At 35.0% G+C, this 26,089-nt stretch overlaps 1 protein-coding gene across 1 annotated transcript in view; it reads right to left on the reverse strand.

Annotated features, from left to right (window-relative positions):
• The window catches only part of CNGB3 (cyclic nucleotide gated channel subunit beta 3), a 150,126-nt gene extending 124,889 nt beyond the window's left edge, over positions 1 to 25,237 (reverse strand). Inside the window, exons 1-4 of the mRNA XM_032315994.1 lie at positions 25,127 to 25,237; positions 19,479 to 19,560; positions 9,986 to 10,112; positions 9,113 to 9,257 (exon numbers count right to left, since the gene is read on the reverse strand). Of these exons, the coding sequence (XP_032171885.1) occupies positions 9,113 to 9,257; positions 9,986 to 10,112; positions 19,479 to 19,560; positions 25,127 to 25,237 (465 nt within the window). The remainder of the gene's footprint in view (positions 1 to 9,112; positions 9,258 to 9,985; positions 10,113 to 19,478; positions 19,561 to 25,126) is intronic.
• Between the last annotated feature and the right edge of the window lie 852 nt (positions 25,238 to 26,089).

Here is a 26,089-nt window from a genome sequence, read left to right on the forward strand (position 1 = left end):
TGGGAGGTTGGGGTACCAGGTGGTGGGTATTATAGAGGGCACGGATTGCATGGAGCACTGGGTGTGGTGAAAAAATAATGAATACTGTTTTTCTGAAAATAAATAAATCAATTTAATTTAAAAAAGTGTGTTCTATATTTTAATTATGTGATATTTTTCTCCAAATTTTAGTTTTTAAAAAATTAACTTCTAACTTCATGACAATGTAGTTAGAAAATAAATTCAATATGATATAAAATCTTTTTTTTTTTTTAAAGATTTTATTTATTTATTTGACAGAGAGAGATCACAAGTAGGCAGAGAGGCAGGCAGAGAGAGAGGAGGAAGCAGGCTCCCTGCTGAGCAGAGAGCCTGATGCGGGACTCGATCCCAGGACCCTGAGATCATGACCTGAGCCGAAGGCAGCGGCTTAACCCACTGAGCCACCCAGGCGCCCTGAAATAAAATCTTTAAAATTTGTCAGTCTTACTTTATACTCTAGTGAAATGTTTCTCTATCCTGGATATATAATAGAATTACCTGAAGAGGTTTTCAGACATACTAATGCCTGGGACCCACTCCAGACCAAAGAAGTCAGAATTGTTGGGGGTAGAATGCAAACATTTGTATTTTTAAAGATATCCTGGGAAATTTGACAGTGTACCTTGGCATACTATACAATGAATTTTTGTAATGTTTTATGTAAGCTTAAATCAACTGTATTCTTCAGTTTTTGAAGAAATACAGTTATTAAAGAATTTATATAAGGGTTTTCCAAATGTCCTTTAGATTTAATTTGTTAATTATGTTGTTCAAAGACAGTATATCTTTAATAACTTTTAAAATATTTGCTCTATTAATAAACAAAGAGAAGTATTTTAAAAATCACTCTCTCTAGGAGTATGGAATTATCAATTTCATTTTGTAATTAGCAGAACTGTTTGTGTGCTCTCTCTTTCTCTCTCTCATCTACTATCTTTGGTACTAAAACCATATAAATATAGCATATGAAGGTTAAATACTCCACTTTAACTAATTTAGGTTTTTTCAAAGGCATTTTAACATGTTAATTAAGAATTCCTAAAATTAGTCAAACTTTTAATTCTTTTGTATGCCAATCACCTCACTGTAGAGGGGATAGTTAATTCTATCTCAATTTTTTACCCCCAATTTAGACATTATTGTGATTATTTTATAGTATAATTTTTTTTCTATTTATTCATAAGCTTGCATTTTCTTTGCTCACTTTTTTTTTTTTTAAGATTTTATTTATTTATTTGACAGAGATCACAAGTAGGCAGAGAAACAGGCAGAGAGAGAGGAGGAAACAGGCTCCCTGCGGAGCAGAGAACCCGATGTGGAGCTCGATCCAGGACCCTGGGATCATGACCTGAGCTGAAGGCAGAGGCTTCAACCCACTGAGCCACCCAGCCACCCCTCTTTGCTCACTTCTTGAATCTCTGTGCTGTATTGTTTGTTTTCAGTCAATAGCATTTCTGTTCCTTTTTACACTCTCCCATGTTACTAAGAGTGGTTGAAAGCCGGAGAAACTTATTTTTGAGAATCCCTTGTCAGGTGGATTCTGATGTACTATATGGTTACTAACAAAACACACGCACACACAAAAATAATGTCAGCCTCCACTGTCAATTACTGATTATTTCCTACTCATTGTGCAATGTGCTAAGTGTTTTACACTCACTATTGCTTTGAATTCTCTCAATAATCCTGTAAGGTTGATATTGTTAGGATGTTCTAAGTTACCTGACTGGTTTCCCAGGATTGGAGCCTGGAATGGTATGAAAACAAGGCTGATGCGCATATTTTACCATATTCACAATGTACAACACATTGGCAAAAAATGATTATAACACTCTTGAAATTATACCTATTTCAGTTAATAATGTGGAATATTCAACTAAACTTTTGCTCCTGACTTTGGAACCCAGACTTCTGTGTCCCTTTTGTTTTTAAATGGAAGCTGTATTTTTAATACCAAATAACAGACAGGAAAATAAATTTTTGGAGAACATAAAAAAAAGAAAATGAATAACAATGTGCACTGAATTTCTTATTATCAGGTATATTTAAAGTAAGCATTTAAGTAACAGAATGTGTATATAAATGTGAAAAAACAAAAATGTCCAGGAAAAAGAAAAGAAAATTAGAGCATACTTCCCCAGAACCAACAGCTGCTTCTTGAACCTTGTTCAAACTCCATATTCTACTGCTAGTCTCTGGTTTTCAATTCATGGGGAAGCTGTGGCTGCTGCTTTCTGCATTTATCTAATTTCTGGGTTGGATCTCCACCTTTGAACTTTGCTCTCCCACTCTGTCTTTCTTTCTTTCTTTCTTTTTTTTAATATATATTTTTAAGATTTTATTTGTTTATTTGACAGACACAAGTAGGCAGAGAGAAAGGCAGAGAGAGAAGGGGGGAAGTAGGCTCCCTGCCGAGCAGAGAGCCCAATGCGGGGCTCTATCCCAGGACCCTGAGATCATGACCTGAGCCGAAGGCAGAGGCTTTAATCCACTGAGCCACCCAGGTGCCCCTCTTTTTTTTTTTTTTTTTTAATAAAGATTTTATTTATTTATTTGTTAGAGAGAGAGAGAGAGCATGAGCACAGGCTGACAGAGTGGCAGGCAAAGGCAGAGGGAGAAGCAGGCTCCCTGCCGAGCAAGGAGCCCGATGTGGGACTCGATCCCAGGATGCAGGGATCATGACCTGAGCCTAAGGCAGCTGCTTAACCAGCTGAGCCACCCAGGCGTCCCTCCCACTCTTTCTTTCTTTCTTTTTTTTTTTTTTTAAGATTTTATTTTTATTTATTTGACAGACATCAAAATAGGCAGAGAGGCAGGCAGAGAGGTGGGGGGAGGGAGGGAGCAGGTCCCTGCTGATCAGAGAACCCGATGCCGAGCTCGATCCCAGGATCCTGGGATCATGACCTAAGCCAAAGGCAGAGGCTTTAACCCACTGAGCCACCCAGGCGCCCCCCTCCCACTCTTTCTTACAACAATTTTTATCCTACCACATTCCTTGTATTTAATTTCTTTCTTCTTGAAATATTTAGAATAATCTCTTTTTTTTCCCTGACTGTTCTTTGACTAATCCAATTTGAGTCTTTCCTTCTTAGATCCTTTTTCTTTTCTCTTCAGTATACATTAAAATTTTTCTAAACTCCATTTTGTTGGACCGAAAATATCTGTATTTTCCCTTATTTCTGAATAATTTGCCAGGTATAGAATTCTAGGTTGGTAATTACTTTTTGAATCTTGATAAAGTCATTTTACTGTCTATTGGTTTCTATTGTTACTGTCAATGTCAGAAGTCAGATGTTAGTTTACTTCTCCTATTTTAGGTAGTCTATCTATATTGTCTTTCTGGCTAAGTTAAAAATTTTTTTTTCTTTTGCACTTTTAACTTTTACTAGAATATATTTAGGATTAGTTGATTTTATTTATTTTTTATTTTTTAAATTTTTTAAAAAAGATTTTATTTATTTATTTGACAGAGAGAACACAAGTAGTCAGAGAGGCAGGCGGAGAGAGAGGGGGAAGTGGTCTCCCTGCTGATGATCCCAGGACCCTGAGATCATGACCTGAGCTGAAGACAGAGACTTAACCTACTAATGGTGGGTAGTGCCCCTAACTAATTTTATTTATGCTGATTTGTATTCATTTGGTTTACAGAATTTGAGAATTACTATCTTTCATTAATTATATTTTATCTTTGAATATTGATTCTCTACCATTTGATTTATTATCTCCTAGAATTCTGATTATATGCATTTTGTGCCTCTTCACACTCTCCTTCCTGCTTCTTACTCTCTCTCTCTCATATTTTTCCATCTTTTTCTCTCCATGGTACAATTCTGGGTGATTTCCCCAAATCTATCATCGACTTTACTGACTCTTCAATTCTGTCTAATTATCCAACTGGCCCAATGACTTCCTAACTTTAGGGATTATATTTTTTATTTCTATAGTTCAGTTGCATAAATTCCTTGTCTTTTCTAAGAATTTCTTGTTCCCTTGCCTTACTTTAAATCTTTTTTTCCATTTCTTTAAATATATTACTTTAAAAATATTTATTTATTTATTTTAGAAAGAGATAGAGAGTGGGGGAAGGGGCAGAGGTAGAGAGAGAAGCAGATTCCCTACTGTGCTCAGAGCCCAGTTTGGGGCTTGATCTCATGACCCATGAGATCATGACCAGAGCAGAAACCAAGAGTGGGGTGCTCAACTGACTGAGCCACCCAGGCACCCCAATATACTTATTTTATGTACTCTTTTTGATCATTTTACCCTTTGCAGATATTAAGAGTCTAATATTGAAGTTTATTGTTTCTGCTATATTGTTCACAATGATTTGTTTCCTGATGTATCTAGTAATTTTTGATTGTGAATTCTTGTTCATTAGAACTTTATCTGTGTGCATACTTTGAGACATGGTTTTAAAGACTGTTTCTTCCCAAATTTTGTTGTTGTTTTTAGCAGGTATCTCAGTTCTCAAACCCAACTATTTTTTAAAAAAGATTTTATTTATTTATTTGACAGACACAGATCACAAATAGGCAGAGAGGCAGGCAGAGAGAGACAAGGAAGCAGGCTCCCCGCTGAGCAGAGAGCCCAATGTGGGGCTCGATCCCAGGACCCCAGGATCATGACCCGAGCTGAAGGCAAAGGCTTTAACCCACTGAGCCACCCAGGCACCCCCAAACCTAACCATTTTAAATATTTTATTATAGCCTCAGTCTTTCTTACCTGGATACAAAATGTCATGGGAATTCTGGTTCCAGATTTATTTGAATAATGCTTATGACTAAGAATTCTTTTTCTTTCCTTCCCTTTCTCTCTCTTCCTTTCCTTCCCTTTTGTCTCCGCTCCTTTCTTTTCTCCTTTCCTCTTCTTTTTTCTCTCTTTTCCTCTCCCCATTTCAAATTTCTTTCCTTTTTACCCACTCAGAGCCAGGACATAGACAAAGACTATTTCTCTCTAGAGGAGAGTTTACCTTGCAGTGAGTTGCACTTTAGAATTCTAGTTTTATGGAGAAGTCTCCAACCTGTCCTCATATATAGTTTAACCCTAGGTTTTGTGTAATCGATCACACATTTTAATTCAGATCTAGGCCATAAAAGTTTGCAATAAATTCTCAGAGCAAACACCAATTCGTGAATCTTTCTAACAATAGAATTACTTCCCACCAGCTGAGGCATACATTCAAATGTAGATTTTATATTTTATCTAGTATTTTTAATTATGTTCTCCCCAAAGAATTTTCTATAAATGTTTAGTCTGCCATGTTGCTAGAAATAGCAGTTAACAATCATTATTAAAAATGACGCCATTATTAAAAACAGATGCCAATCTGTTGTTAAAAGTGTTTGCAATGCCTAATTATAATGCCTATTATTGGTTACCACAAAGGAAAATTTTAATTTGGGGCTAAAAGTAACAGTTTATCCTTTTTATTATGCATTACATAAAATTGGTAAATATGTAACTGATTTCCTTTTTCATAAGCTTTTAAATTATTCAAGTATAAACTGTATTTTATTTTAGTTAAAATTGAGAGCTGACATTCCTTTTCCATTTCAACTATAAAATCATATATGGATTTTTAAGCAACTTTACTGCAGTGATTCTTGCTTTTTCTAGCTACAAGACAATAAACGGCAGTGTTTATGAGTGCTGATAAGATTCTGAATTCTATTCTGTCCTCATTGTTCCTGCTGTGAAATGATTGCCTATTTTAAAACCACCCAAATAGAGACTGATTGCTATTATGAACAAAGAAGACTATTCATAGAAATAACCTTCCTTCTTGGCATTATGGGTAGCAATGGTGATGAAAAGTCATATACTATACTGTAAAAGTCAGTCTTGCAGTGCACCCCAGTCACGGGCACTGAACGTTTCACTCACTTGCTTGTTCATCATTTAACCACTTAACCTATCAGCCATTCAACTCTGTCTCCTTTTCCAGACATAGCTATTTGATGTTTCCAGGCAAAACACATCTTCTTTTGCTTGCTATTCATTAGTGTCCATCAAAATATACTTTTTTATATTAAAAAATAAGAATGTGCTGAGATGGAATGCCAGAAACAGGCCGTTTTTCTTGGTAATGGACAAATAGCATCAATGGGACCTTCCAGGGGTGAACCCCATGTCTTTCAGATGTTAAATGATTCATCTGACAAGATAATGAATTGGCAGGGAAGATTTGCAAAGAATTTCTTTTCCCTGGATAGACAATTTAGAAAATGTTGTGAAAGGATATAAAAAGAAAGGATAAAGAAAGAAAGCTAGTTTAATACAAATGGATTCTAGTCAGAACTGTGGACATATAATACTCGGATATCTTGAAGAATATCTCCTCCTGGGTAGATATGTATTTGAGATAAATATTATTCCTGCAGCTAGAAAATTAGTTTTTTTTTTAAAGATTTTATTTATTTATTTGATAGACAGAGATCACAAGTAGGCAGGGAGGCAGGCAGAGAGAGAGGGAAGCAGGCTTCCTCCTGAGCAGAGAGCTGATGCGGGGCTCCATCCCAAGACCCTGAGATCATGACCCGAGCCGAAGGCAGAGGCTTTAACCCACTGAGCCACCCAAGTGCCCCTAGAAAATTAGTTTTAAGCTTTATTTAGAATTTTATTGAAGAATGGATGAAAAAAAATCACAGAAGTGATTTTTATTTTATGAATTTATATCTTTATAATAATAATATAAACTTTACTCACCTTTTTCTGTGTTTATATAAATAGCTAAGTAGACATAATATCAGAATTAGGGTTAAACATACATCTATACTCCTTTATTCTTAGAAAACAATATCTGAGACAGGGAACATTATAGAGGCTCTATGTTAAAGAGTTTGGGGAATGGTGATGTCTTAGTTCAAGTTGCTCTAACAAAAGTATTAGGGACTGGGTAGTATGTAAACAACAGAAATTTATTTTTTTACAGATCTAGGGACTGGAAATCCATCATCAGCTTGCCAGAGTAGTTGGGTTATGTTTATAAATCTCTTCCAGTTTGCAGGCTGAGGACTTCTTGCCCTCGGACTAAAACTGAAACATTGGTTCTTTCTGGGTCTTAAGTCTGCCAGTTTTTGGACTGGAACTACACCAACAATTTTGGTTCTTAGGCCTTCATATTCAGACTAGAGCTATACCATTGCCTCCCTTTGGCCTCTAGCTTTGCTGACTGAAGATATTGGGACAGCTCAGCCTCCATAATTATGTGATCCAATTCTTTACAATAAATCTGTTATAGAATATATCCACAGATTTACTATATACACTGTAGTAAATATAGTACAGTATATATATACTGTTAGTTCTCTTGGTATCCACCTCTGACTGTGTTCTGAGTGTGACAGAAATTAAAGGTATAATCAATAATATCAAACTGTGCTTCACATACAGAGACAGCAAAATCCACAACATGCATTTTCCTCAATATTTATTGATCAGCCTAGATACATGATCCCTATTCAATATGGGGCTTAAGGTAGAAAGTAATGTAAATAAACTTAGAGCAAGAAATCCACTTTTAAATTTATTTATTAATAATCTAATTTTTTACAAATTCAAAAAATTGAGGTGAGAAGGAGTCACTCACAAGCATCCTTTGCCTGTAATCAATCAAATCCTTAATGTTTTTCTAGAAAAAAAAAAAGCTGCTGATTTTTGATAACTGCAAATACCAAAATGATCTTTACTCATTGAGAGTACTGTGAAATAACAATACCAATTGGAAGTCATTTTATAATTGATATTTTCTTTTTTTTTTAAAGATTTTATTTATTTATCTGACAGACAGAGATCACAAGTAGGCAGAGAGGCAGGCAGAGAGAGAGGAGGAAGCAGGCTCCCTGCTGAATGGAGAGCCCAATGCAGGTCTCGATCCCAGGACCCTGGGATCATGACCTGAGCTAAAGGCAGAGGCTTTAACCCACTGAGCCACCCAGGAACCCTATAATTGATATTTTCTAGTGATGTACAAAAACCCTGTTGTCTAAGACTCTAGATGTGGTACTATTAATGCCAATGAAATTGAAATAGGAAGTCTTTGGAAAGTTGTACATGGTATTTGGATGTTAGGATTCCCATAATATTAGTCAAAAGTGACAATAGAACATTTAGTGACCCATTAAAGTTGCTCCTTCAATGCAGTTGGTTTTCACTCATTCCTGAGGAAAAGTGTGACCAGCCATCTAACAACAAAGAAAGAGTTTTAAGCTAATTTGGATTTACTCAGTTTGTCAATAATTCTCAAGGCACTTTGCCACCTATATTGCAGAAAGAACAATCAATTATTCCAGAAAAAAAAATCAATTCACAGGTACAAGAGACTGAATTAGGGCCATTGTGACCGGAATAGAAGGTTAGGAAAATAGGGGAAGAGACAGACCACGCATGGTATTAAGGATCATTCAAGGAGTTTTCTGTTTTTGAGATACACTGATTGACCCACTTTTTGGGTAACTGAAAGTTTTCCATTTTCATATTTTAGAAGAGTACAATACTAGAAATGGATTTGGTTTAAGAGCAATATATCCCTAAAATGTTAGTTATGGCTTCCACTTTAGTCCTTTGAAAACATGTCTATCACCATTGGTTATTACAAAAAAATTAAGTATACTAAAATAAATACCAGACGGAGAGATTGGTTCAGGAGGTTAAGCTGTTGATTGAAATAAGTGTATTCATGAGAGGGAGGAAAAAGTTCCACTGAGGAATTTGAGTCTTGTGCAGTCCAGTCTTGCCTGAGCTGACCCTATTACTATAGGCCAGCTAATTAACCTCCATGTGCCTTGACTGCTTATCTGTAAAGTGAAGATAATAATGACCCACTAAAAGAACTGCAAATCATTCTATAAACACCAACAGTTATAAAAATAATATAAATAATTACTTAGCTCAGTTGTAAGATTTTAGTCTTTAACCCAGAGTTTAAACATCTTTCGGCCTAAATAGTATGTCAGGTTTAATTTTTGTCAAACAGCTTTTTATGTATATGCATGTGATAGAGTGAACTCATATTTAATTCCATAATAGCCAAATTTGTATTTATTGAAAGTGTACCTTCTCTTTCTGATGCCTATTGTTCAGTCTGCAATACACTGTGTCCTAGATTATCACTGTAACTCCTATTGGCAGCACATGGTTTAACACAGTGTAGGAGATGTTCAGAAAGAAGTAGGGAGGGGGATTTAGGGGGAGGAAAAGGCACTTCTAATTTCTTTTTAAATGACAAGTCTTCTTGCCTGTTAAATAAGAGTATGCTTTTATTATTCCATAAGCCTATTGCAATTATATTAACTATAATTAAGCAATTCAAATTGGATCAGCAGGCACATAATAGCATGCCAAGAAGTGGCAAAATGAAGGGGCTCCTAGTTGTGTTTTATTGTGGATTTACTTATTCACATTGAAATTGTCATCTCTTTTGTGGTATTTCCAATAATTTTATGGGAAGTGTTTATAAAACTGTATTTCTTCAGTGGCATAAAGATTACCTGTTACTGTAATTATTCTTGGTTATCATGCTACACTTTCTTTAGCAGATAAAAGGAAATAACAACTAAACAATAAAATATTTACAGAATTGGATTGGCTGTTTCTTTGTGAACTTGGAAAAGAATCATATATTCTGTTCAATTTCTTCTTTTTAAAAATTCATGTCTAGTAAATATGTAGGCTGTTTCCTTGATGATATTAATGACTCAGAAGTGTGACTACCATGTTTTTGCTGGTGTGATCTGGCCTATAGCTAAATGGTTGTCTAGAGATCCTGGTTAGTGACCAGGACTAGTTAGTAAGGGACAATGAACTGGACAGAAACAACCTTTAACTTTCAGCCAGTTCTTCTGTTTTATGTGACTACTGTTGTCCTAACCTTTGTTCAGCTAAAGTGAGGAATACACATTTGATTTCTTCACTGAAGCCTGAGCAATATATCTAACATGTAATGTGAGTTTTATTCAGTTCTCACCTGACTAAGACTTCTTTCCCAGTCTCCATTTCTTTCTGCTCTGGCGTTGCTCCCTTTGATTCTGTTGCATTTTGATGGTCAGGGCTTGGGGTCAAATCTTTGAGTGAATTTTTCTCGGAGATGTTATCTGTGGAAAGAAAACAACATTTAGACAGAAGAATATATGCCACTCTTGATAAGTCATATTGTACAGTATAAATTACAAAAATGCTTATTGTTTCTCCAAAATAGTCATAGGAATGCTTCCCCTAGGACTCCTGCTAAACAAAGTTGGACCTCCTGCAGGTGAAGTTAACTTGTAGATACCTCCAGGCTGATAAAAAGTATACTTAGAGTTGGTGTATTATGCAGCAAAAGGTTCATTTAGTATATTTCTCTTTGAAACTGGCTAAACTGAGATTAATAAGGAATAATCATTCAAAAGACATTTCAGTTCTGCTATGGTATTATTCGTAATTTGTGGCTGAAACTGAAGCCTCATAAAATTCAGAAGAATAAAACAGAGAGAAGTGATATCATTGACATTATTTTAGAATTTTGCATTCTAGTTTTTTAATGAAACAAAATTTTTGGTTTTGTTTTGATCATCTTTAGCTATGACATCTTTTCTGAATAAGCAATACAAACTAATATGTACTAGCTTCATTTTTAGTCCAAAAGTTAAGATTTCCCTTCAAGCCTACAAATACAATTTCTAATTAAAATAGTTTAAATTGTAGTGTGCCAAGAGAATAATCAATTCACTGGTAAATATTTGGATTATAGAGAAGATTTTAATGAAAGTAAATGACTTAATATAAAAAGAAAATATAAAAGGAGCAAAGAAATAGAATGAACAAAATTTAATGGTTATTCATTGTCTACAGTTTCTAATTTATTTTTAATTGGATGTACTGTGCTTAGGAAATTAGAATCAATATTCAAATCATAACTTTTATTTTTTGTAATACATTATAATTGGAAAAACTTAAGCCAATCCTGTATTGAAAATCTGGATTCACAAAAATGATAAATCATGTGTGATCACTTACTTCCACAAAAGTTTTTACCACGTAAGTCCTTTAATATGAAAATTCCTATGATCCATTTAAATCTTCCAAAGTAAAAAACTTTTCAGGAACATGTTTCAGGAATAAGGGGAATCACAAAATGGACTCACTACTTAGAGTTTTAAAAAGCTTATGACTAAGAGAGCTGAAATCTCTGGATTTCCAAAAACAAGTTTCTTCATTATATATCTCCTACCTACATTTATTTCAGAATTATAGTAATTCTGGCTAGAAGATAGAAACCACAGTTGTATGTTTAAATGAAAAACCTCCAAATTCCTTACTTTACTTAGGATACAAAGAACCATTACTGTAATCATGTTCATGGAGTCTGTGTCTAGAGTCTATATGCCAAATGAAATAGTTCCACAAATACAGAATCTTACTGAGAGTGCAGGATAGGGTCTTTCTTACACAAGCACATGTGGTACACTAGCAAGCTTATCAGTACTGAACAGATTTCAGAGTAAAAAAAATGCACTTTCAATATGTCATTTTGTACTAAGAAGCTTTTGGTAGAAATAAGAGAGAAGGTCTTATTTTCCCTATGTATTCGGTTTAAGCAATATTTTCCTATTTCTTTTTATCTAAAAAAAATCATTTTTCAAATCTCTAACATTATATTACATATTGCTGCCTAGGAAAGTGAAAGCCAAATCTTTTTTCCCATATCTACAAACACTGGGGTAATTACTGTAAGATCTTTTAGAGCAGAGTTCTTAACCTCTGGCTACAGTTGTCTAGTACACCTATGGATTGGAACTTTTGAGACTGTATGCTGCATATGCATTTTTTACATGGAGAGGATTTAAGGTTACCATGAGCTCCTCAAAGAAGTTTGGGCCAAAAAAGGTTATGAACCATTGTGTTCATATATTTTTCTAAAAGCATCTGCACCCCTGCCCCCAAATTAGTATTGAAATAGAGCATGAAATATGAGTAAAAGGATAAAAAAAATCCCTCCTGAATAAAACAAGCATAATCTATAAAACAGAGTATTTTTTAAGAGGCTTTTATTGACCATTTCTTATAAAAGCAAATGAATATGTCGCATCGCATATTTCCATTACTCATTCAAGCTATAGCATATGCATTGCATTTACAGCACTACTTTTCTGCTAGTACCAATTAAATGACTATTCTGTAACAGTTCTCTTTTCCTCTTCTAATAAGGAATTTCTGTTTATCGTCATAACATTTGGATTAAACTAACTCTAATTAGATCCTTATATCTTACCACATCTTTTCTAGACATTACCAACACCTTCTAAAATGACACTGCTTCTACTATGGCAAGTTTAGGCTATTTAGAAATTAATTCCAGCCTAATTTGCTTTGTGGATAAGCATTTTAATTACAAAATAAATCCTTAATCACAGCTTGTTGGTGAAAATGAGAAACCAGTTATTGCCCATTCTTGGATTCTAAGCAGAACAACTTTAAAAATACTCATGAGGACTTAAAACAAAAGGATCCCTGTCAACTATAGTCAGTGTGGGTGTCTTTTTATCCATGCAACATGTTATTTGTTTGTGGGAACAGATGGCCAGATTGTTTGCATCATCCTCATCATGGAAGAAATCTAAAATACACAGCAAATCTTGGTCTGGCATCTGGGTGAAGTTTTGTCACCCTCACATTGTAGTTTTCCCCTGCTTCACACATGGACAGCAGGATTCCCTGTTTTGTAGCTGCCCAAACTAATAGTGTACGTCTTTTCTGCCAACTGTGCTCTTTGCACATTGCACAGCAATTGCCAGAACTCATCAGTATACTTAGTCAAATTCTGCCCTGGAATGTGTGCCCATGACAGATAGTAAAATCTGGAATCGAAGTGTTCTGATATGGTTGCTTTTATTGAATGTGCAAGAATGAGTACTGAATTTGCCCTCCACACACCTGGCTGATTCTGTCTTTGGCCTGGCAGCATCTCGCTCTGGGCCCACTGTAATACACTTTCAAACTGCTTGGCCCCCTTGTAGCAGCACACTGAAGAGACCTGTGCAGGTGTGAAACATCTGCTTCCATCTTCAAGTGAGGAAATAAGTGATGCAGAAAGCCATTAACCTTCCACATTTTATCAGTGGCACTAAATAATTGCTGGAAAAGGAGGAATCCAAAGAACCTAATTTGGGAATAAGGTTGTGAATTAGACAGGTGTTGGTTCAGTTGGCTTTTTTTTTTTTTTTGGAGGGATATAAAAAGGAAAAGACTTGAAAATGCTTTCATTTGTTGAAATGTTTGATGTGGGTGATGATATCACTTGTTTAAATTTCTAACTCTTAAAACACCAAATACATTGCGGGTTCTGTCTCAAAAACAATTCTTTTATTAGACACCAACAATATCTGAGTAATTAGATGTTAGGTGAGTTAACAAAAACTAAGTCTGAGTATTTTGATTATATGCATAAGTGACACTATCATTTTCATCTTAATGAATGAACATTTGCAATAAAATGGTAAATAACAGTTTTAAGAAGCGTATAATTTATGATTAGTCTCTCTGGTACTCGCAATTGTATTTTTGACTCAGCCTGTGTTTAATTTTGTTGTTACTGAATATTTAGTGTTCTTACAAAAATTTTAACTATAACATTTTGACCATATCTGACATTTTATTATATCTTTGTGAATTGTCAAATGACATGGAGGAAGCTGGCAAACATTATACCGATGTGTATAAAATGGAAACTAAGGAAGTGCCTAAAATGTCACAGAATTTGAAACATGTAATATTTTATATTAGAAATGCTCATGCAATCTATAAAAAATCCAGAGGAGAGAGAATCAGAGTAGGTGAGAGTTCTGGAAACCATCTCATAAGGCATGGTTAAGGAACTTAAAGTCTTTAGCTAAAGTACTGAAGACCAACTACTGATACAGCAGTTATTTCAGATTCTTTGAAGTTCTGTTGTATAGAACAGAATATTATTTTAATATATTTTATTATTTTAATTAATTTAATAATATAATATCTGGTATATTATTTTATATTAGCAGAAGGCAGAAGAAAGATCCATCAATGGGATTTATAAAACGGACAAATGAAATCCTGGACATTCTAACAACTACATTTGTCTCACAGTGAAACATATGGCTTTGTGAGGCAGTGAAACCTCTGTTGCTGGAGGTAGATAGACAGATGCTGGAGACTGCATTAACGGAGGTAAGAAGGGGTCTTTGCATTGGATCGGAGATTAGAAGTCTTCTACTCAGCCTTAATATGCCAGAAAGTCCTAAAGAGATTTTTATATTTAGGGAGTTTTCTTTTTTAATTTTAAGATACATCATCACAAGTAAAGAAATGAATTAATCAACAAAAAATACAGATCCATCTAAGGTAGCTTTTGTACTGTGCAAAATGACAGATCCTGTCCTCCCTCAATGTCATGTTTAGTTTCAGGTACTTTTGTACTGGGATTAGTTCATCTAGAAAATACATTTAATGTACAGTTTATATTAAAGACTGTGGTGAGTTACTGGTGCTGGGTACTAAATACAGAACTCTAATCCTTACATCACCAATTCTCTGGGTGACTCTGGATAAGTTGCTTTTCTATAACAGTTTCCTCATCCATAAAATGAGAAATACTTTTGTCATGGGTATTTCTGTGAGGATTAGATAAAGACTCCATTCAAGAAAAATGCAATATAAACACAGTGTTCCACCAGCCTGACTGGGATAAATTAGCTTTAAAAAACGTATATTAACTCTTTCAAATCTTCACAGCATTGACATAAATGAAGCATGCAGGAGCTGTTATTTACTTAAAAGTGTTTCAGGAATCAGGAAAGCAGAATGCAACTTCTTACAAATCAATCATCTATATTCTTTAGCAGAAAAAAAAGCCCCCAAACAGTTCGATTTAATTGAATTATGCGGGTATATTTAAATCATGAAAACTATAAAGTATATAGTATTTTATCAGAAAAATAAAAAATAAAAATAAAAAGCATCCTATCCACATTGGTTAGAATCTCTTAAGTTTTTAGTTTGTAAAATAGGTGGAAACCGAGGAAGTTTTTCAGTTAAGAGTCTGGTCTTCTAGCTAGCTGATCAGCTAGCTGATCAGATCTCTTTACTTCTCCACCTTTAACAAGGCATCTCTGTTTTGTATTATACATAGGAATGGATACTGATTGTGTGTACAGATGGTGACCTGATCTAAAGAAGGTGGTCCAGTCCATAGTTGGCTGGTGATTTGGGTGGTGATATCATAGGCTCTGCCCAATAGGAATAATGGTTTCTATCTAAGTCTGTCAGACCATTCTCTCTGGAATTTAGACTGGGAAATGAGTAGATGGGAGTGAGAGCAGTTCAGAGTAGATATGCAGAGAGAAATGCAGCAACATGAGAAATGAAGCCATGTTGACGATGAGGGAGAGGCAGAGAGAGCAATTAGCTCCTAGGGCTGACTCCGTCCCTTGAATGGTTTTCCAGTTATCCATAGGTTTTCTTACCCTGGAGCCCTTGACACTGAAGGCTCCATCCCTTGCCAAATTACATCCCTGTCCCTTGCTAAATCCGCATGGTTAGCACTTTCCTTCATCATGTCAAATTATAAAGAACATCAAATTCATCTTTTTTCTAGACCAAGTTTTCAGAAATTTCACATGCTGTGTTGGTTCATTTCTCATTTCTTTTGTTCATCACCACATCAGGTATCATTTTGAAAGAATATTTCTTATTAAGTTTAATAATGGTGAGTAATTGTTTACATTATAAGGATTTTTCTTTCTCCTTTTTTTTTTTCTTTTTGGATGAAGCAGAAAAATATGCTTAAGTAGTTTTTTGATAAAAAGTTTCATTCATTTTGTTATTGTTATTTCTATATTCCCACTTTGTCTTTTGGCTGATGAGTATAATCTACAATTATAGAAAGTGAACTATACTACTAAAATTAGCCATAGTAGCTCCTGTGCATGACAATGGAACTGACTGATTTTTTTTTTTAATTTTTTTAAAGATTTTATTTATTTGTCAGAGAGAGAGAGGGAGAGAGAGCGAGCATAGGCAGACAGAATGGGAGGCAGAGGCAGAGGGAGAAGCAGGCTTCCTGCCGAGCAAGGAGCCCGATGTGGGACTCGATCCCAGCACACTAGGATCATGACCTGAGCCGAAGGCAGCTGCTTAACCAACTGAGCCACTCAGGTGTCCCTGGAACTGACTGATCTTATACAGGGAAGCCTTTACTGATTTTTAAAAATTAAATTTCTGTACATAGTCTGGTTATTCTCCTATTTCATACAAGGCAAATGAAATTTGTATAAGTTAACTGTGATTATCAAGAACTAAAGAGTGGTTTCTTATTTAAACAAGCTAGGTTTATTCCTTCTTTTTCCCTGCTATATTTTAAAAATTAATATACTTTATTTTTTAGAGTATTTTTAATTCTAGAGCGGTTTTTAACTTTCCAGATTTTTGTCCAAACTAAGTTGGCTGAGATGCAACGTGGGTCATTTTGGATGGTGATGGGGGACTGGCAAGGCCTGGGGCACCTCTGCAGACCTGGAAATATATTAGACTTGGAACCTAGAGCTCTTGGCTTGGAACCTAGAGCTATTTGGCACAGTTGGCCCAGAGAGGATACTACACTTGCAGTCTGTTTGCAACACAAATATGGGATGGAGAGCATGAGTGGAAGAAAGGGAAGAGTAAGTAATCTTGCAATCGTGAATTGCAAGATTCAGAATTCTGTTAAGGGTTGTCACTGTTCATACATGACTACATACATGAATAACATCAAGTACCTACCATGTGGTTGGTTAGAGATCACAAAATGGTCATATGACAAGATTTTAGTTTTTATTTCAGTAATTTAAAAAGAGAATATTCAAACATTTAAAAAAGTTGGTATTTAAAAATTGGGAGCTTTCAAGTTAAAATTTGTATTTGCAGTTGCTCATGATGTCTGGCAGCACTCACCTCTCATCCACATGGCAGTGATTGCTTGGAGCTGAGTGGCCTCTGGCCTGTTTAAACAGAGCATGCATTATCCTCATTTACACTATCTGACTTCTATCAACATTGGAATTTATCAACCTCAGTGCTAAATGTTTTACATATATTAACTAATTTAATTTGTATTTACAACCTACAAGATTGATGACAGTATTATCCTTATTTTATACATGAGCAAACTGAGACTCAGAGATATCAACTATCTTGACTAAGGTCACTCAAAGCTATTAAGTGGTAGAGATATAATTTGAATTCAAGCGTGTCAAACTCTAAAACCAGTGCTCTTGCTAGTACTATATACTGTCAATGTACTGAATTTATGTTATTGATTGGAGCAAAACTCAATTTCTTATTTCTCTTTTGTTATTAAGTACAGAGTATTTTAAAGCCATATAGATTAGTTTTCTGATGTGGTAGCAAACAAGCTTAAAGGCTTAGAACAACACTGGTTTATTGTTGTCTAGCTTGTAGAGGCTGCCTGTGTTCCTTGGACTGTGTCCCTTCCTGTCTTCAGATTGCATCATCCCATCTTCTTCTGTCTTTGACCTTCCCGCGTTTTTCCTACAAGAACTCCTTAATTATATTGAGGTCTTCTGGATAATCTTCCCATCTCACAATCCTTAACTTAATAACATCAGTGTTTCCCCCTGCTCATAGTTTTTAGGGATTAGGGTATGAATGTCTTTGAAGAGCCATTAGTCAACCTACCATACCATACTAGCTATGGGCACCTAACTTTGATCCATTTCCACACTAAGTCACCTTCCAATATCATAAACTATTAGGGAAGTCATTTACATATCCTCTACTGGTACCAAAACATTTTTTAAAGAAGGACTTAATGTGCTATAAGTGAAGTGGAAGCCTAAGAAAGATGATTATAATCAAAAGAGGACTTTAGAAAGTTATCTCTATTTGAATCCAAAATACATTACGTTCTTCATTTCCATGGCAGATAAAAATTAAACCACGCTCTGCAGAAGATAAGAGTTCTATAATCAGAAATCAACATCTGCAGATATTGTGACATTGCCACCTGCACTGTTTTGAAGTGAAGAATATAAAATACCAAGCACATATAAAAGGCTATCTTTAAACACTAATAATTTTGCTTTTTCAAAACAAAATATCTTAAATATAACTGTTATTCTTATTAAAGCCTTTGAAGACATGCTAACTCTGCAGATTTAAATGAAACTAATTTTTTTTCCTGTCGACTCAAAAAGCTTCTCTGTTAAATGAAGCTTCCACAAGAGTTTTTACTACCAACTATGAAAAATTAAGCTTACAAATACACTTCAAAAAAAGTATAACAAAGATAATAATAAACTTGTCATCCCAAAGATGTGATCCTTGGTTTCCTACCATTAAGACTGTATTTTTATGTGAGAAGAAATGTTGATTTGAAACCATCACTGCTATAAAATAACTCATAGTAAAACAGAATGGTAGCAGAACGTACAGGTGTGTATGTCCAATGGTTACTTACAAAATATTGGACATGGTCTTAAAAAAGGAATTGGGCCTGCTATGGAATCACTGATATAGGAATGAGTTATGGTAGCCTTAGGAGTAGATAAGATTTCTAGTGAAGAAAGTTTAAAGGAAGAAGAGCAGAAGCCTGATCATTGAAACTTTAAACATGTACAAGCCATATCAATTTTATTATTTCATAAAACTTATTTGAAATTACATTGTTCATTATATGCCTATGTTAATACAGACTTGCCCCATATTGTTTGCTACTATATCTCTAGTCCATAGACTGATGCCTGGCACACAGTATGTATTAAAAAAAATTTATTGAGTAAGTGACTGAATGAAGAAGTAATGCTTTTTTTTTTTTTCGGATGCATGTATTTCTTTTTTATTTTATTTTATTTTATTTTATTTTTTTTTTTTATTATTTTTTTTTATTTCCAGCATAACAGTATTCATTATTTTTGCACCACACCCCGTGCTCCATGCAATCCGTGCCCTCTATAATACCCACCACCTGGTACCCCAACCTCCCACCCCCCGTCCCTTCAAACCCTCAGATTGTTTTTCAGAGTCCATAGTCTCTCATGGTTCACCTCCCCTTCCAATTTCCCCCAACTCCCTTCTCCACTCTAAGTCCCCATGTCCTCCATGCTATTTGTTAGCTCCACAAATAAGTGAAACCATATGATAATTGACTCTCTCTGCTTGACTTATTTCACTCAGCATAATCTCTTCCAGTCCCGTCCATGTTGCTACAAAAGTTGGGTATTCATCCTTTCTGATGGAGGCATAATACTCTATCCCCAGGGGTACAGGTCTGTGAATCACCAGGTTTACACACTTCACAACATGGATGGAAGTAATGCTTTTATAAACATTCAGATCCTTAGGTATCTCAAGTATGGTTTACCCCAGGTGATCTACCTAGTCAAGGTAACACATTTAGAGAGACATGCATTTTACTTCATAGATTTTTTCCTATAGATTTGGATTCTGACCTTGTATTTTGGTGTGTGACTCTTCAGATGTGACAGGAATCATCTTGGTTTGGAGAGGTTTGTTTTCACTTTTGTTTTCTCCCTTTAAGAAACAAAATAAAGATCGTACATGACAGATTTAAATTAAAAAAAAATCTAAATGTAAAATATAACAGAGTTTTTCATTCAGTGATCAAGCCAATCATCAAAAGTTTATCATTTGTTTATGGTACACTACAAATGATAATTCTTGTACTTAAATGAATATTCTTGGCTCTACTATTGAATCATCAACCCTAACCTTCATGGCTTGCTGGCCTCAGGCACTCTCTTTTTGTGCGTGTGGTTGCTGCATCTCCCTGGCACATGTTCCACCCAATTTCACTCCTCACTCCCCCACAGCTCCAGTGTTTGGCTCTGGTCTATGTCTTTAGTAGTAGAACTTAAAGTGAGGGAGAGAAGAAACTAGTCTAGTTTCTTAATTCAGAGCTCTCTTCTTTCTTCTCATTGTGATTTCATTTGTTTCTGTCTCATTTGAGCCTCTAAGTTTTCCTTTGAAATGTATGTATGTCTCACTGGATGTGGCCAGTGTTTGTCGAGGATGTTCCTACGGGGATGGAGATATAAGGAAAGACTATGGAAATGTTGGCTCCCAAGCTGTTCACAGTTTAGAAGGGGAAACAAACACTAAAAAATGTAAATGTAAGGAAATGTTATAGGAGATGAGACAATGTAGAGGATAGAACAGGACAGAAGGGTGGAATGGTCAATTCTACAGGAGGAGAAGGAAAGGGAGGAGAGTATTACAAATCAAGATGATTTTGTTTTTGAGTGAACGGGATATGGAAAATATTCCAGGCAGAGGATGCCTCTTTAACAATAGTCCAAGGTGTGATTGTGTACTTGGGGGAGACTAAAGTAGAAGTGGTTGAATGGGAAATAGTGTGAGAAAATAAGGCTAGCTAAATAGGCAGGGACAAAGGCCTTGAGAATTTCACAAGTGTTGATGTGGAGTTTGACATTATTTATAGGCACTATATGTCAGGAACATTTTAAACTGGAAAATAAATTAATCAGATGATTTAATTTAAGCCTGACAGTAACCATATGCATTAGGCAAGACAGCTATTATTGTTTTTATGTTCTTGAGTAGGAAATTGATTAACTAGCTAGAAAGATATAGATCCCTGGATATATTATGAAGTAGTGGTAAAGCCCTCTGAGTTCAATAAAGTACTTTTACATCATATTATGATGTTATTCATAAACATTTCATCATAGTCTTTTCATGTACACAAATGTTGATTTATGTGAATGGTGTCTTATTCTGTAGCATGAGAGTCTGGAATGGTCTTAGTTTGCAGATCTTGATTTATTGGTTATTGACCAATGGAAGTCACCTATGATATTTTGGTTTAAGAACAAACTCTTTAAATGAAACTTTAAAAGAACAATGTAAATCGATTTATTCATTCATGAATATCTTCCTATAGGCCTCAAAACATCTATTTGTATTTCAGAAACTTGTTGTTTAAATGTCATTTTAAAAGGTTATATTCTATCGATTAAATGATTTTAACTTTCTGTCATCTTTAATATTTAGCATATTTGAAACTAGAGAATAACTCTATTTCCTCAAGCAATGTATTATTATATCTAAACAATAGATGTAAATAATTTCCCAAAATATGCCTTTTAAGATATAATGTGATGCCCATAGACTTCATGTTAACATCCATAAATTGGTACCATCAGAATATCATGGGATATACACAAGAGTTGTTCTACCTGTGTCTAGTCTAAGTACTTCTCCAGTATTACTGTCATGGGATGTACACCAGAGTTGTTCTACCTGTGTTTAGTCTAAGTACTTCTCCAGTATTACTATTTCTGTATTTTCTAAGGATTTATTTATTTATTTTTATTGTGTTATATTAGTCACCATACAGTGTACATCATTATTTTTGATGTAGTGTTTCATGATTCATTGCTCGTGCATGGATCCAGTGCTCCACACAATCTGTGGCCTCCTTAATACCCACCACCAGGCTTACCCAACCCCCCCACACCCCTCCCTTCTAAAATCCTCCATTTGTTTCCCGGAGTCCTTAGTCTTTCATGGTTCTTTTCCCATTCTGATTTCTTCCCCTTCATTTTTTCCCTTTTCTAATATCCTCCATGCTATTCCTTATGTTCCACAAATAAGTGAAACCATATGATAATTGACTTTCTCTGTTTGACTCATTTCACTTAGCATAATCTCCTTCAATCCCAATCATGCTGAGGCAAAAGTTGGGTATTCATCCTTTCTGATGGCTAATATTCCATTGTGTATATGGACCATATCTTCTTTATCCATTTGTCTGTTGAAGGGCATCTTATCTCTTTCCACATTTTGGCTATTGTAGACATGCTGATATGAACATTGGAGTGCATATGGCCCTTCTTTTCACTACATCTATATTTTTGGGGTAAATACCCAGTAGCACAATTACTGGATCATAGAGTAGCTCTATTTTTAATGTCTTGAGGAACTTCCACACTGTTTTCCAAAGTGGCTACACCAATTTGCATTCCCACCAAGAGTGTAAGAGGGTTCCCCTTTCTCAACAACTTCTCCAATATACGTTTTTTCTTGCCTTGTCATTTTTTGCTATTCTAACTGTTGTAAGGTGGTATCTCAATGTGGTTTTGATTTGAATCTCCCTGATGGCTAATGATGATGAAGACTTTTTTATGTGTCTGTTATCCATTTGTATGTCTTCTTTGGAGAAGTGTCTGCTCATGTCTTCTGCCCATTTTTTGACTTGATTATCTGTTTTTTGGGTGTTGAGTTTGAGAAGTTCTTTATAGATCTTGGATATCAGCCCTTTGTTTGTAGTGTCATTTGCAAAATATCAACTCCCATTCTGTGGGTTGACTTTTTGTTTGGTTGACAGTTTCCTTTGCTGTGAAGAAGTTTTTTTTTATCTTGATGAAGTCCCAAAAGTTCATTTTCGCTTTCGTTTTCCTTGGAAACCTTTGGAGTCTGGAGACCTGTCTTGAAAGAAGTTTCTGTGGCTGATGTTGAAGAGGTTACTGCCCATGTTCTCTTCTAGGGTTTTGATGGATTCCTGTCTCACACTGAGGTTTTTCATCCATTTAGAGTTTATCTTTGTGTATGGTGTAAGAGAATAGTCCAATTTCATTCTTCTGTATATAGCTATATGCAATTTTCTCCACACCATTTATAGAAGAGACTGTCTTTTTTCCAGTGGATATTTTTTCCTGCTTTGCCAAAGATTGGTTGACCAGAGTTGAAATTCCATATATGGGCTCTCTATTCTGTTCAGTTGGTGTATGTGTCTGTTTTTGTGCCAGAACCGTGCTGTCTTGGTGATCACAGCTTTGTAATATAGCTTGAAATCAGGCAATGTGATGCCCCCAGTCTTTTTTTTTTTTTTTTTCAACATTTCCTTGGTGGTTCAGGGTCCACAATGTGGTGAAACTGGAACTCAATCACAAGAAAAAGTTTGAAAGAAATTCAAACACTTGGAATCTAAAGACCATCTTACTGTTTCTGAAGGAAAGAACTGTGTAAGGAGTATCAGTACTTTTTGCCTTCTCTCTAACATTCCTTTATCCAGCGAGTTGAGTATTTAGAAAGTTGATTCAACTATAATTCATTTGTTCTGAAGAAGTATAGCCTAGACATTTAGCTTTCAGGTGCAACAGTCAGATAGAACAGGTCTCCAGTCCAAGCTTTGCCAGTTGTTAGTTGTGTGTAAGCAACAAATTATAACAGGACTCATGGTTACTCTGAAGATTTAATACAATAGTACTTGGAACAGGATAGCAACTTTCCTGGCACATAGTAATTATTGTTAGCTATATGTTCTCTGAGAGAATAATATATTAGTTATTTTTATGTGTTCTGTTGGAAAATAATTACGACAGGCAGGGATTAAATATCATTGAAGTGACTTTTCCAGCAAGAAACACAAGACTAGCTGAAGGAAAATACCCAGTTCAACATCTGTGATATTCCATGAGTTTTTAAACATATAAATAGTTTTCAAAATATGGGAATATTTATATTAGTACAAGAATTAGAAAAAATTCAAGGGTGCTCTCATGAAGCAATGCTAAGCACATTGTCCATATCTGCTCTCCAGTGCAAACACAGTCAATTGTTAATCAGAAATCAAAGGCAGATTTTCCAGGGCAAATGCTAAGTAATCTTGGTGTTTTCTATACTCTAGGCTCATTTAAACCTGAGTCATTAGACCATGCTATTTTAGTCCCTGAGGTACACTCCTGCTTGTACTTGACATCCTTCATCCAAGTCTTTTAGATGGGAAAATAATTATTGCTCTAAAAATCTTACACAGCACTTTTAGGTAAATCTAGTCAGTAATTTATGAAAATTATTCTATAGATAGTTATAAGTGACTATTGATCATATAATTATCACTTTGGACTTATATTTATCATATAAACACAAATTATAATAATAATAATATTAATAGCCATTTGGGAAGCCTCTACTATGCACTTTATTTTTTTCCCTTTTAAAAAATATTTTATTTTTAAGTAATCTTCACTCATTATGCAGCTTGAACCCACAACCCTGTGATCAAGAGTCACATGCTCCACTGAATGAGCCAGCCAGGTGCCCCTTCCAGTACTTTATCATCACCCTATTAGTAAAGTGTTTAAGAGTCAATTTTAGACATGATAATTGATCCCTAAATGCTTCAGTATGTGTCTCTAGAAAAGAGAGACCTTTTCCTATATAATACAATGCTATTACCATATGATGCTATACTATTATCATATGAACACTAATCACTCGCATTCCACTAGAGAGAACTCACAAATAGGGCCACACTTACTTGAAAGGGAGGCTGCTAATTTCTAGTATGCAGTTTAGATATATTGTCTCTAGTTTATAAAACAGGCTATGAAGCAGGTATTATCATCATTTTACAGATGAATAGACCCAGAACTTATGAAAAAAACTTATCAAGAGCCAGGTTCCTCCACTTTGGTAGTACTGAAATTTTGAACTGGATAATTCTATATTGTGAAAGTCTGCCCTGTATGTTCTAGGATGTCTAGCAGCATTTCTGGTCTTTACTGACTAGATGCAAGTAACATCTCTACCCCTGAGCTGTGATGATCAAAAGTGACTCCATACGTGACCAATTGTCCTGAATGGCAAAACTATTTCCTTTTCAGGAACTCCTAGTCTAAAGCAATAATTGTTAAATTGTAATTTACCACATCCAGGATATTTAACATTCTTTTTTGAAGCTAATTCATATAGCCCACTAGATATTTGAGAAATTATTTCTTTTTGAATTATTCAGAAGTGTAAATCAGCAATGAGAAGTTTTACTTGGCTTTTCCAACTCCTAATGTAATCTTCTAAAAATTTATCAACCTCTTTTAAAGCAAATACATATAAAATACATAAAAATATATAAATACATAAAAAAAAGCAAATATATATAGTATATAGAAAACAGTGTGGATAAACTTCCAAAGACAAACAGCATGACCCAAATGGTAGCAGGCGAAACAGCCATCTTACATACCACAGCATATATTAAAACACTGGACAAAAATCAATCACTAGACAAAAAATGATGGTAATCAAGACTGATTTAGGAATGTAAGTAGCATACCTGTCTTGTGGATTGCTGAAGCTGATTGCTTGGATCAGGACCTTGTTTATTCTCATCGTTCCCTTCTCTAGGCTTCACCTTGTTTGATTTTATTGTTAACGATTTAAACATTTTCTCTGAGGTGGTTCTGAAAACTTCTGTTTTTATGACTCTGTCTCAGGGTAGAGCAACGTACTTTGTTTTTCTTTTCATTAGTAGACAAGCCAATTAGTCCTTTAATCGGGATTTTGTTCTCGTTAATTCCTAGAGGCAACTCTGTAGCTAGTCAGGGCTTTGGCTTAAAAGCAGCAAATTACTTCTGCTTGGGTGATTTGAATTCTGTTTATGAACTTTAAAGAGAAAAAATGCTCATGAGAATAGTTTACAAGTGGAGGATTAAACGAAACTTCATTGTTGATTTGAAGTGTTTAAATGTGATCACACTGTCCACTGGTTTATTTATTTTTCTTTTCTAATTACCCATCTACCCATCTCCATCTATCTAATTTAATCAAAGTAACATGTAAAGGATTAAAAAATAATATGTGTGTAAGGATTTATAAGGAACAACAGTTCATTCCCCCCAAAGTTCCCATCTCTAGTTCTATACCAGGAGATAACTTTTTTTTTCCTTTTTCTATCCTTCTTTTTTTTTTTAATAAACATTTTATTAATTGATCAGATTAATGGAACTCTTAGAAATTATAATGGAAAGTCATAAAATGAAGCTTTGCACTCCCAATAGCCTAAATGTTCATCTTGGATTCATAATGATGATTATATTAGAATTAATCAAAGAGTATGTTAGTTTGCTGGGGCTGCCAAAGCAAATTACCACAGACTGGATGACTTAAACAACAGAAATTTATTTGTCACAATTTTGGAAGAATTATTGATGTCCCAGATCAAAGTGTCAGAAAGGCTGGTTTCTTCGAAGGGTCATGAGGGAAGGAAGTATTCTAGGTCTCTTTGGCTTATAGATAG

Source organism: Mustela erminea, chromosome 16 (genome assembly GCF_009829155.1).
Source record: "Mustela erminea isolate mMusErm1 chromosome 16, mMusErm1.Pri, whole genome shotgun sequence".
Taxonomy (NCBI): Eukaryota; Metazoa; Chordata; class Mammalia; order Carnivora; family Mustelidae; genus Mustela; species Mustela erminea.